Here is a 13,860-nt window from a genome sequence, read left to right on the forward strand (position 1 = left end):
AGATTTGTAATTAAGCTGATTTATTTATTGTAATATGTCTTTGCACTGAAAGTACACTTGACAAGCCTTTTTAATTCAACTTTTTATTAGTAGAGAAGAGAAGTAAAATTTAATACACTGATTGACACTCAGAAGTGTGAAAGCCCCTTTCCGCCACATAAGAAAAACAACCATGCTTTGGTAAATCATAATTTTATGAGATTAAAAAAACTCATAATTTACAAGATGAAAAGTTGAAATTATGACATACTAAATGGAAATTATGACGCAGAAAGTCATAACCATGATATTAAACATATATTAAACCATGATATTAAACATGATATAATCGAGATTATGGCCAAAAGTCATACTTTTCAACGATTTAATCTCATAATTTCTAATGTGTTATAATTTAAATTTTCTATGAGATAATTTCTATGACATAAAAAGTCAGAATTATGTCTTGGTATTTCATGACTTTTTTTTTTTTTGGGCCTGGTTTCACAGACAGGGTTTAGATTAAGCCAGGATTAGGCCTTAGTTTAATTAGGACATTTAAGTAGCTTTTATAAATGTGCCTTAGAAAAACATTACTGGTGTGAATCTTGAGACAAAACAATGGCACTGATATATTTTAAGATATGCCAGTGCAAGTTGCTTTCAGTCAAACATGCATTTCAGTCTGGGACTAGACTTAAGCCGGGGGTTTATCTCATAATTATGTCATAATTTTGACTTTTTAACTTGTAATTATGACTGTTCAAAGCATGATTTTTTTTTTCCCCCAGTGGCAGAAATTGGTTTCATAAACAAAAGTCATCCTAAATCACTTTAATTTCCAATGTAAATGCATTTCTACTTTGACGACTTAAACTTGAAAAAGCAGAAAGGGACTAAAACTGGCCTCAGATAATATAAAACAGTTCTGAGACAATATGAGGATCTGTATGTGTGTGTCTAACCAGGATAAGGAAAAGACAACAGAACAGCCTGTTTGGGCCCAAGCTCTAGCTTCTCTACCGACACCTTGCGATCCACGGCCAGATTCACAGCATCTGTGGTGAGGCGAACCTGAGCTTGAGCCGGCAGGTCACTGTTAGTGAGCTTCATGGTGACAGAGTCATTTCCCCAGTTCACGGCGGTAACGAAGCGTTCGCTCTGATCCCAAAGGCGGAGAAATGCTAATGAAGTGGCTGAACTGTAAAGACTGACATATTCTCCGTGGAGAAGCGATCGCTCTTTTCCTTTCAGATCACTGAGCGCTTTGAAGAAGTCACGCACTGCGATACGCTCCTCCCGCAGAGTCTGAATGAGTGGAAGATAGAAAAGAGCAAGACGCACAGTGTGCTGGTTTTAAATTTGTAATTAGTACAGTGATGAGATCACATCTACTTGTTATGAATAGCCATGAAAATAATGATGAGAATGTACCTTTGCTGTTGCATTCGTCGCTTCTACTGGGTTTTCCAAGTCCCACATTGTTTGAAGTTTTTCCTGTAAAGGAGGAATCTTAAGTCATCAGCATTATGACAATAACTTGGCTAAATATAAACATTGCTATTCTCAGGCCTTAGTCTTAGCATAGAAAGCTGAGAAACTAAAGACTTTCACAGTCTCGCTGAGAACGTTAGTCAGTATTTTTATGAAACCTAAAGTGAATTTTTAAAAAACAGTTTAAAGTTGGCATGAAATGAAAATGCACCCGAACAATTAATCCGTGCATGCGTTTGATTATTATTATTATTTTTATTTTAACCTCAATTCTTAAAGGGTTAGTTCACCCAAAAATGAAAATTCTGTCAGTAATTACTCACCCTCATGTTGTTCCAACCGCGTAAGACCTTCGTTCATCTTCAGAACATAAATTAAGATATTTTTGATGAAATCTGAGAGCTGATCACTTCTCCATAGGCTGCTAGGTGACCGAAACTTGCTGGCCCAGAAAAGTTATTAAAGAGATCGTTAATATAGTCCAAGTGACTACAGTGGCTCAATCTTAAGTATATCAAGCGACGAAAATACTTTTTGTGCGCAAAAACAAACAAAAATAATGACTTTATTCCACTATTCATTTCCTTCTCTCTGGGCCTCGTAGTGTTTTTGCGCTGCGCGTCTGTGTTGCACGTCACCATGTAGGCTCACTATTGGCCGACGCTGGTCATGTGTGTGATGCATGATGACGTGTAACACAGACGCACAGCGCAAAAACAATACGAGGCCCAGAGAGAAGGAAATGCATAGTGGAATAAAGTTGTTATTTTTGTTTGTTTTTGCGCACAAAAAGTATTCCTGTCGCTTGATAAACTTAAGATTGAGCCACTGTAGTCACTTGGACTATATTAACGATCTCTTTAATAACTTTTCTGGGCCAGCAAGTTTCGGTCACCTAGCAGCCTATGGAGAAGTGATCCAGCACTCAGATTTCATCAAAAATATCTTAATTTATGTTCCGAAGATGAACGAAGGTCTTACGCGGTTGGAACAACATGAGGGTGAGTAATTACTGACAGAATTTTCATTTTTGGGTGAACTAACCCTTTAAGTCACTATATAAAAGAAAATATCAGTCGCTACTTCCATTTCATCGCAACTTTAGAAATTTTTTGGAAAGTTTGTATAGGCCCTAAATATCGACTAGATGGTAGATAGATGGATAGATAGACGGATGGATAGATGGATAAATTCCAACTCAATAATTGAAAGAGGGCCAATTCTGATATTTGTGCCCAAACACTGATTCAATTTTCCATTTATTTATCCATCTATGCTATTTTCAATCATCTCCCTTGCATGCTCCACTCACCCCTGCCTTGAGTCCGACCTCGTCTCCGGCGCTGAACACAGGAGTGCCGGGCAGCGTGAACAGCAGTGTGTGAAAGAGCCTCACTGGCACTGCTGGAGATCCCAGAGACCGTCCACTCAGCCTCCAGCCCAGACTCGTCTGCAGGTGACCAGAGTACAGCTTCTGTATCACCTGTGCCTGTCTCACGCCGGACTCAGCCGGATCAGTCAGATTAGTCGGATCAGTCAGGAGCAGGTCAACACCTGAGCGGTTCAGCAGGAGAGAGACTTCATCCACAGGGAGATCGGTGACTGATCCCATCAGAGCTCTGAGAGAGATCAGGAGAGATGGAGAGGTTTGGGTAAGGGGAAACTGTCAGAGAAAATTGTGAAGGCTTGAAAAATAGTTGGTGCTTGTAAACAAAAGAGAATAAATAGATGGAAAAACAATTTGAGGGAGCAAGTTGCAGTGCTCATTAGCCCATCTGGCCAGCAGGTGTCTCTATTTCATTAAATAAATCAACAGAAAAGAAATTACAATAGGTGCAGCAAGCTATTGCTGAGAAACTCTGTTAAACATTTAAATACACCAACAATTTTGTGAATATTTGTTAAATGTCTGTTATGTGTGTGTATGCTGAAAAAAAATGTGTTTGTACATAGTCCTGGCTGTGCAAATTGAAGAAAAAACTAAGTGGATCGGAATGATCCATGGAGCAACAAAACACTCTTGTAGCCAATCAGCAGGGGCAGTAGGGGGCGTGTCCACTCATGATAGGGGAGGATAGAGAGTGAGCCAATCAGCAGTAGGGGGCGTGTCCACTCATGATAAGGGAGGAGAGAGAGTGAGCCAATCAGTAGTAGGGGGCGTGTCCATACATGATTGGGGAGAAGAGTGAGCCAATTAGCAGTAGGGGGCGTGTCCACTCATGATGGGGGAGGAGAGAGAGTGAGCCAATCAGCAGTAGGGGTTGTGTCCACTCATGATGGGGGAGGAGAAAGAGTGAGCCAATTAGCAGTAGGGGGCGTGTCCATACATGATGGGGGAGGAGAAAGAGTGAGCCAATTAGCAGTAGGGGGCGTGTCCACTCATGATGGGGGAGGAGAGAGAGTGAGCCAATTAGCAGTAGGGGGCGTGTCCACTCATGATGGGGGAGGAGAGAGAGTGAGCCAATCAGCAGTAGGGGGCGTGTCCATTCATGATGGGGGAGGATGCCAAGATTGGTTTGTTGCTATTTAATACCATTATTTTTGTTGTTTTTTGACAGAACCAAGATATGCTGTTGTCACAGCTGATTCATTCATACTTGCGTTCATACCCGATTTTACGAGTTGGGGCGTGTCAGTGAGAAACGTGTCGGAATACCACAATAGCTACCACTTATAGGTATTTAACATTGTCAGTTTTTTGTTTACAACAAAATAAGCTAATTGCCTGCACAAAATGTGATAGCATTGTAATTTAACCATATACAGTGTAACGATAAAGTTTACAGTGGCTTCAAAAATAAATAAAAAGCATAAAAAGCAAAACACACCTGATCCACATTCTTTGTTCTAAATCTTTAAGACCTAGACTTTAAAAACCTTGCTTTATTTTTGTGTGGTTAATTAAGAGAAGGTACATCGCCATCTTGCTCTGACAAAAGTGAATTGAACGCAGCTGATGTCGTAAACACGACTTCCCAACTCGTAAATATGGACTTTCCAGGAGGACTTGAACGCACCAATAGTTTGGGTGTCGATTTCAAATATCACGTGTTTCTCAGAAATTGCTTACTGCACCTTTAAGAGTTTTTCTAAGTTTTAAGAACACAACTACAGAGACGTACACTTTTTTAGTACTGTCGGTTTGGTTGAATACGACTTGTATAGATGGCCAGTAGTGTGATTTTACGATGTCTTTCAGGTCAGACAGGAAAATGCCATCAAATCCTTTAGTCAACCAGTATGCACATGCTTCCTAAAAAATTAAAAACAAATTAAATAGTTAAAAATAAGTTGGTATCATATACATGTTGTAATTCTAATATCTAAAATCTGCAATTTTTCTCATACGAGTTTCTCATCTTTTCATCTACCCGTATTCTCCGTCCACATGAATAGGTCTTCCTTCACAATTTCCTCTGTCTTATCAGCACTTACTTTTATTTTCTCAGCAACAGTGGTAACATTCTTCCACCCGACTGAGGGTTTTTCATAGTTGGGTGTTAAATTCAGCACTATGGAGATACCTGTGAAAGAGAGAGAGAAAGAGACAGAGCAGGGGAAAAAGAGTGGGAAAACAAGACGATCATCTATAAAGTTTACACAGGTTTGTATTGTAGTGTTCATTTAATTTTATTTGCATTTACAAAATCCCTCATTTGCTGAAAATAGTCAAAATTGCAACACTTGGCTCAGTCAGCAAAAGCTTCCAAACAGTCTTTTTAGACTGCTAACAAAATGTTTTTACAAAATAAAAATAAACCGGTGACTCACTACAGATGTCAAGGGTGAACTTGTAACTTGAAACCTCATACTGCAGCACAGAAGAATCAAAGACCAATCGTAAAGTGACTTCAATGTTTAGATGTCTATTTTAAGGAGTGGATGTTGTCATCGAGGATGATTCAAATGTACAGCTATTAGCAAACCTTCAGCGGCAGTCAGTATTAAAAATGTACTCCTGGATGAAAGGTCATTCAGGGTCAAAGGTCACCTTTTTTATGCGCTTGCTCCAGCAGAGATTCCAGTTCATTCTCAGTGCCTACTGTAGAGTTAATTGAAGTTAGATTCGGTGTATCCAGCTGGTCTGCTTGCACAGTGTGTATCGGACCCAGAACAAGCCCCTTCACCTTCATCTGGCTCAGATAGTCCAGCTTCTCCTCCACTCCTGCAGAGAATGAAAGCACGAATAAAAGGAAAGATGAGAGTATTGCACAGCCTCGTTTTACATTATGACCGCCATGAACTTAAAACTAAAGTAGACATTTGACATTTGCAATGCCTATAGTACTAATTGTAGTAGGCTACTTTATACACGCACACACACACACATATATATAACTTGTATATATGTCAATTCAGATATATAAGAATCAAAATAAATTTGTTTTGGCTACTGCATGTATATATGTGCAGAACGGCTGTCAAATTAAAATTAAAATTTTTAATATTCGTCTAGTTTAAAATAAAAATCCACATTAGAATGCAAAAACGGTGCATCTGAATTGTAGGTGTGCGTCATGCAGCCTGATGCAAGATGTGCGACGATGATGTACGGGACCGGGTCTTAGCCCATGTTTTTCTTAGCCCATCCAGTTGAATCCATTGGTGCTGTTGCGTTGTTAACTAAAAACATTGCAGAAATGGAGACGCTCAGTTCGGAGAAGATCTTGGTTGAGTCAAAACCATAACCAAACCGTTCATGCAGAACACATTTTCTGCGCTCCTTTTCCATTGATTTCAATGTAAATATCAGAGGTGGACAAAGTACACAACTTCCTTACTTGAGTGAAAGTACAGATACTACTGGTCAAATATTACTCCGTTACAAGTAAAAGTTGTAAAGACTGATTTTTACTTAAGTACTTTTAAAAACAAGTACTTTTACTTAAGTATGTCAATGCATTGTTTTATTATTGTTGCATTGTTGTATGTAATACTTACAGTACCTTATGCCTCTGAGTCTGAATATATACCTACCCTCATATTAATATCAAATTTATTTCTAGAGCACAGTTCCAGTAGTGGGATTGAATGTGAGATTGAATAAGTGCACTCAATAACGTCCACAATGGTTTCGGACACCCAAATGGCTGTTCCCTCAAATATTGCCCTATTTAAAGTTTTTTGGCTTTTAGTATGAATATGTTAGCCTTACTGTTATAAGCTAGTGTGCACCAAAACAATGACAAAATTTGCATTAAGAAGATCAAACCCAAAGTTGAAAATGAAAATCAGATTGATGTCAGAATCCAACACCAGATAGACATTAATCTCCAACGTTGGACAGACGTTGTATTGTGGTTGAAAATGAAAAACGTGTTGACGTCAGAAACCAACATCAGTCGGGTTCTAACGTCAACTCAACTTTGATTTCCAACTAAAATGCAACCCCTGCAACCAAAATCATCTCCTGACTGACATTAGTACTTTCTACTTAAGGACCATGACAGAAACGTAGAGGAGTAAAGATTACGATATTTGTAGTGAAGTTAAAGTAAAATGTTTCCAGAAAAAAGAATACTCAAGTACAGATACTCAAAAAGTGTATACTTAAGTACAGTACTCAAGTGAATGTACTTTGTTACTGTCCACCTCTGGTAAATATGCGCTAGACGGACAACTTTGACCGTTGCACTCGCGTCTCGCACAAGAGAGCCGCGTGTTTAGAAGACTTAGGCCTAAAGTTGAAAGAAGTTTTCGAGATGATGTGTTTTTTTCCCATCATTCTACAGCATCTCATGTTTTTAAATGCAGAAAGTACTCTGTGTGATCGGCTTTTTGTAAACTGCGCATGAACAGCTGCATGATGCTGTTTTGTACATAATTGTTTTAAATGCAATTTACGAAATTATATTGGATTAATATTTTGATCATTGCGCCCTCTTGTGGCCTCAAGAGAAATGTTTTTTTCTCCCTAACTGAAAATATGCTTTAGAATTTAGAATATAATTTAAATATTAGTGATATTTAAGTATACATTTCGAATTTAGTTTTTCAGACATTTTGACAGCCCAAATGTGCATTTGCAATTTTGTAATATACTGTAAAACAAGGCTAAAAACAAAAAAAACATAGCAAATAGAATTATTCAAATAATACACATAGACATGGGGGATGAAAAAAGAAGAAGATAGTTCCATTTATCTCACCTTTCAGTCCATTGTCAGAGAAAGCGCTCGCGTCAGATATCTGGTACAGAAGACCTTTGTTCCACCAGTTCATCTCAGGAATGGGTTTACAGCGTGGAGCCTGTACTATGATCACTATTGCTCCAGCTAACATGCCGACCCAGCCGAGCCAGAACAGAACCAGCAAAGCCCAACGAGTCCGTACCCACCTGTAGAAAACATGTAAATTATAGAGAGATAGATACTTGCACCAGATAGATAGATAGATAGATAGATAGACAGACAGACAGACAGACAGACAGACAGACAGACAGACAGACAGATAGATAGATAGATAGATAGATAGATAGCAGGGCTGCCAACTCTCACGCATTGAGCGTGAGACTCACGCAATTGACACTTTTCACACGCTCTCACGCCACACATCCATTTTCTCACGCACAGAAAAATTGCGGAGCAAAGAGGTAACCTACTTTTAATATTAAACTAATTCTCAGCTCTTAGATTTCGTCAATTTTATTACGAAATTCAGACAAAAATACGTTTGGCGCTTGTAAATGTGACGTGACAGATCGCTGAGCGCCTCAGTTCAAGTGCACGTGAACCGATCATCTGTTACTTTTTTATTTAAAGATGCAGTACAACTTACCGAAAGTATACATAATATCGACCAATTCGTGTTTTTCAACCACGGAAAGAGGTCAATATAACAGCAGGAGAACAATTATGTTACATAACGTTACATTTACCTCAGGAAAGCCATTTAATGACCATAGCATGTTAACTGAATAGAAAAAATAGCTAGAGAGGAGATTTTGCTGAGCACTATATTACATATTTATTATATTTTTACTTATGTCATTAAATAATTGTTATTATAACAAAAACTGCATTATATTTAATTTAATTTGTTATTTTTAACCTTTAATAATACCAGCAGATTGGGCCCTCTATGTTTACAGCATTAGGTGAGATTTTTTTTTTAAATAAAATTTAAAATAAACATGTATCCAAATTAGTCAATATTGAATAAAAATCGGAATCAAATCACAAGAATGGAATTGAAATCTTGAAGAAATTTTCAAAGCAATAATAAAAACTGTCCCCTACCAGTCATTGTAAACATTGTAACATGTTGTCACTAAACTTCATAAAATTCTATTTAGTTACCAAATGTTTTGACAATCACAATTACCCAAATAAAAAAAACAAATCTCACTCCAAGCTAAACTCAAAAGTTGGCAGCGCTGAGATAGATAGATAGATAGATAGCGTACCCAGTTGTACCAGCGATTTGAATTAACTCGTCTCTGGAGAGGCCGTACTTCACTCCAGTGTTGTCTGGGACCGTGACCTTCACGCAGCCGTTGTTTTCTCGGGTCATTAGCTGTTTTGCCTGATCCACCTCCTTCAGTTCTACGTCCTTCATTTCTTTTCTCTTATGTTAGTTTATGTCAGAATACTGAATAAAAACATACAAAGCAAAAACTATTAGTTGTTACTAATTCATTACATTTCAGGCAACAAATGGTTACCATGTATGTAAACTGCTTTTAAGTGAAGGTTATTAATTATAGGCAGCCTTAAAAGTTTAATAATGAACAGACCATGATAAAAATCATTATTTTTAACAATACAAAGCAACATAGAGTTGCAACATAATAACTACTGCTGTCATAGCTTCAATAGTAGGCCTACATTCTAGTTTGATAACATAGAATAAAACTATAATAAATGATAAATAAATAATACAAAAACAGAAATACCTGAAGATTGCTCAGTTAAATATCTGTGTGAGTTCAGGCGAGTCGTCCTCGGTGTTGTCGGGCAGAACACAGTGGTTTGGTGGTCAGTTCACTTTAATGAAGACTTCATCTGTTCCCGCCCCTAAAAGCCAACAAGTGCACACACAGCACTGGAGGAGTGACGGTGGTACAGAACCAAATAAACCACAGAAAATACAAGCAACTTAATAAAATACGTGATTAAATGTCACGTGTTACCTTTGTATGCACAAACAGCGACTTTTTTTTTTTTTTTGGTCGGGCAGAGTAAGCATACCTAGCAAACCTATTCCCACAAACACTTGGTTTTAATGCACTTACCACCGAGACAGAACCAGACACAGAGCTGATTATTATTATTTATTTATTTTTCTATTGCAGGAACATGTAAACGTTCTCAAAGACACATCTTCCATGTCTCCTTCCCTCAGTTTAAGATGAACAATAGCAGCTGAGGGGAAGAGGAAGAGTCTGAGGAGTGCGGTTTGTTTTCTCAGCTCTGCACGGGGTCCTGAGGTTCACAGATGCTCTGCAGGGGTCTGGGTGGACCTTCCTAAGCCTGTCTGATCCTGCTCTCCAGAACCTCTTTCTCTCTCACACACACACACACACACACACACACACACACACACACACACACACACACTCTCTCTACAACCAGATGGAACTGCTCTGTTTTTCCCCCAAGCGTGTTTATTGTTTCTGTTGTAGGCTCTGAGGAGTCGGTGTGTTGTTTGAAAAGACAGGGTTGTGCTTCATTCCAGTGCAGGTCACTAGTTTTCGGTAAGGTACTGTATTATTTTTTTTGGGAGATGTGAATAGTATGCATAAACATCAAATTTATGGTAACGTTTATCTTAATTATTTACCTGGAACACATACATGGGCATTGGCTGAAAACAAGAATTTGTGTCTAGAAACTCAAATAAAGTAAATTAAATAGACAAAATATAACATGTTATAATGTTTTCCATACAGATTAATGTTTTAATATTATCCTGTATCTTTATCCTGTTAGTAGGCCTATTTAAAAGAAAAAAGTGTTCTTACAAGACAAAACATGTATCCTACTTGTAAAGTATATGGTAGAGTAAATTACTGGGTTATGCTTTATTTTAAGGTGTCGGTGTTACAGTGTAATTATACATAAGTATTGAGTAATAATAATTAACTACATGTACTTACTATAGGGTTATAGGACTGGGGTTTGATTTAGGGTTAGTTGCATGTAACTATGCATTATTTATAGTTACTATAGTGCAAAATGCCTGTGCAAAATCAGTTTTTGTTTGTGTTTTTAGTAATTGTTGGTTTGAACTTTTGCTGTGTAATTGTAACAATGAGCACTCAAACACACCAGTGACATTTTTATTTGTGCATGGTAGAAAGCACACAGTGAACTCAGAGAAAACGCTATGCTTGAGCAAACAGTTTGTGAATAGGCTGTGAACGCATTGAATAGGATATGTTTAGTTGGTGAATAGCATAGGCTACTATTACACAGTAGCGATAACGTGAAGCGCACCAGAATGAAATATAATATTCATAAGTAAACAGCATAGCTGACTTACAGATTCAGTTAACATCCACAAATGAATAAGCGCGTCGATTCAGGGAGCAGTGCAAAGTGCCCATGCAAAATCAGTTTTTGTGTGTGTTTTTAGTAATTGTTGGTTTGGTGTATATGAGTGTTCATTGTTACAATTACACAGCAAAAGTTCAGTGACATTTTTATTTGTGCATGGTAGAAAGCAAATACTGATACTGACATAATGACATACAATAAATGTGGAAAATTGAACTACACGATTCAGGGAGCAGGATACACAGTGAAGTCCGAGAAAACACTACTTAAGCTCTGCTGCTTTCTTCGACCCTCTCTGTCTCTGGTCCTCGGCTGTGCTCACTCAGTGTCAGTGTGAGAGGGGGAGTGGCCAAAGCCAGTGTATGCTTATTTTACCGATATATATTTACTGATATCTTTAGCATTTCTAATCCAAACAACGTCAAACTTGGCACTACACTTAATCGTGCCTGTCGTGAGACACCTGTCAAGTTTGAAAACCATCGGACTAACGGTTCGAGAGATATGCGAATAACACACACACACACAGACAGAGAGACGTTCCCGTAATTTATAGATAGATATAATATTCAGAAGTAAACAGTGTTGGTGACTTACCGATTCAGTTAACATCCACAAATGAATAAGCGCGACGATTCAGGGAGACAGCTACACAGTGAACTCCGGAAAAAACGCTACGCTTGACCAAACAGTTTGTGAATAGTTTACTACAAATGATGGCTTTGAATAAAATATAATATTCAGAAGTAAACAGTGTAGCTGACAGAGTGTTTATGTCAGAATGTTTATTTTTAAACCACAACCTTCTAAGTGCTTCTTTTACCGATATATTTAACGATATTTTTTACATTTCTAATCCAAAGAATGTCAAACTTGGCACTGCACTTACTCGTGCCCGTAGCGAGACACCTGTCAAGTTTGAAATCCATCGGGCTAACGGTTCGAGAGATATGCGAATAACAGACATACAGACAGACACACTGACAGACAGACGTTTCTGTAATTTATAGATAGATTACTACAGTAACTAGTTTTTTTGTGATTTCTCACATCAGGTTAAACGTTTAATACACTTTTTATTTGGCTGTTTAATGGGCAAAGTGTAATTGTGGGTTTGTGCATGTTCATTTTCAGGTCACGTGATTTTTCCAAGTCAGACATATTCCTGGATCAACATATTTTGTTGATCCTGGAACAACATTCCTGTCTGAAGATGTAGTCCTAACCTTATCCCTATCCCTATCCCTAACCCTAAAACCAGAGGGGAATGATATGTGAATAACACTGATGTAGAAGCACCCAACACTGGTGTTAAGCCTAAACTTGTCCCTCAGATCAGATGTGATTCTGATTTGAATCTGGTTGATTGGAATGTTGTACCAGGATCAAGAAAGATGTTGATCCATAAACATGTTGCACTTGGTAAAATCACATTCACCGTTCATAAAGTGCCCTCTAGTGACCAACTGACCAATACTGCCACTTCCAAGCCTTTATTTATGGCCTGGGTGACTAATTGGAGATTAAACGTTTCGTTATTTAGCATTTTTAATGTACACCATTCAAAAGTTTATCCAGATAGCAAATGACATCTGGCCCAGTTTTGGCCCACATCTCCCACATTCTTCTGGCCCACATATCGTATGGAATGATAGCGATGACTCAACCTGAGTGTGGCTGGCAATAGCACACACATCCGGGCCTCATCTGGGCCAACTATGGCACATGGCTCAGTTCTGGCAGTGGCAAAGGTCACATGGGCCACACACAGCAAACCACAACTCACACTAACACCAGCTTGATGTATGTGGGCCAGACACTGCACATATGAACTTTGCCGCTGCCAGAACTGAGCCATGTGTGCCATAGTTGGCCCAGATATATACTCTCTGGGTAGGGTCAGTAAGATTTCTGAAAGGCTCACCAAGGCTGCATTTATTAAATCGAAAATACAATAAAAATAGTAATATTGCAAAATATTATTAAAGTTTAAAATAAATCTTTTCTATCTTAATATATTTTAAAATGTAATTTATTCCTGTGATGTAAAGATGAACTTTCAGCATAATTACTCCAGTCAACATTTCTTCTTATTATCAATGTTGAAAACTGATATGCTTCTTAAAGGTTAGATAGAACGACAGATGGACAGATGGATGGATGGATGGATGGATGGATGGATGGATGGATGGATGGATGGATGGATGGATGGATGGATGGATGGATGGATAGATGGATAGATAGATAGATAGATAGATAGATAGATAGATAGATAGATAGATAGATAGATAGATAGATAGATAGATAGACAGACAGACAGATAGATAGATAGACAGATACCATGTTCTATTTTTTTTTCTGGGATTGTTTGATGAATAAAAAGTTTAAAAGAAGCATTAATTTGAAATACAAAATTCTGCCATGAAACTCTCGATGGCGCAGGCTGATAACATTGTCATATCCATTACCATGACAAACACTCAGAGAGTTGTCAGGACAGAAATATAAATATTTGTAACAATTTAAGTCTCTACTGTCACTTTGATCAATTTAATGCAATTTTTGCTGAATAAAAGTAAAAACTTTTTTTTTATTATCTTACTGACTACAATATGAATTGTAGTGTACTTTTGTGTTTAAATATTTGTATGCATGGAAGATTTTTCTGTTAATCTTGAACTTTGTATATTTTATCTACAAAAGTAACGTCTTGTTTTAATTAATATTATTTAAATATCTGGTGAACACTTCAAGATGTTTCTCCTCTCCTGTGGTCTGCAACAACAAATAAGTCAATAAATTCAAGACGGAAAACAACTTTCTTTCGATATACTTTAAGCATTAACCACACCAGTGCAGTAAAGTGGACAGTTTCACACAAAAACAGTAG

The 13,860-nt window shown here is 37.8% G+C and overlaps 1 protein-coding gene across 2 annotated transcripts; it reads right to left on the reverse strand.

The window, feature by feature from the left end:
- Window positions 1-5: 5 nt before the first annotated feature.
- Window positions 6-9,834, reverse strand: LOC311078996 (amino acid transporter heavy chain SLC3A2-like). Of its 2 annotated transcripts, XM_084108103.1 has the most exons (10): window positions 9,605-9,834; window positions 9,368-9,488; window positions 8,879-9,063; window positions 7,623-7,810; window positions 5,465-5,638; window positions 4,909-4,997; window positions 4,596-4,726; window positions 2,786-3,092; window positions 1,414-1,476; window positions 6-1,287 (listed from the first exon to the last, which is right to left on the reverse strand). In XM_084108103.1, the coding sequence occupies exons 3-10, from the start codon at window positions 9,028-9,030 to the stop codon at window positions 940-942; spliced, it is 1,452 nt and encodes a 483-aa protein (XP_083964229.1). In that variant the 5' UTR covers window positions 9,031-9,063; window positions 9,368-9,488; window positions 9,605-9,834; the 3' UTR covers window positions 6-939. The 2 variants fall into 2 exon arrangements, with proteins under 2 accessions (XP_083964229.1, XP_083964230.1); XM_084108104.1 differs by lacking the exon at window positions 9,605-9,834 and having other exon boundaries at window positions 9,368-9,506.
- Window positions 9,835-13,860: the final 4,026 nt, after the last annotated feature.

The sequence above is a fragment of the Abramis brama genome, assembly GCF_963993115.1.
Source record: "Abramis brama genome assembly, chromosome: 3".
Classification (NCBI taxonomy): Eukaryota; Metazoa; Chordata; class Actinopteri; order Cypriniformes; family Leuciscidae; genus Abramis; species Abramis brama.

What these genes read in the sequence shown, in the direction of transcription:
- LOC311078996 (XM_084108103.1), bottom strand. Translation starts at nt 9,030, where the DNA reads ATGAAGGACGTAGAACTGAAGGAGGTGGATCAGGCAAAACAGCTAATG. An exon ending in GGAGCAAGCGCATAAAAAAG is followed by an intron (nt 4,998 to 5,464) that starts GTGACCTTTGAC and finishes TCTCTTTCACAG; the next exon opens with GTATCTCCATAGTGCTGAAT. An exon ending in ACCGACAGTACTAAAAAAGT is followed by an intron (nt 3,093 to 4,595) that starts GTACGTCTCTGT and finishes GATCTCTCTCAG; the next exon opens with AGCTCTGATGGGATCAGTCA.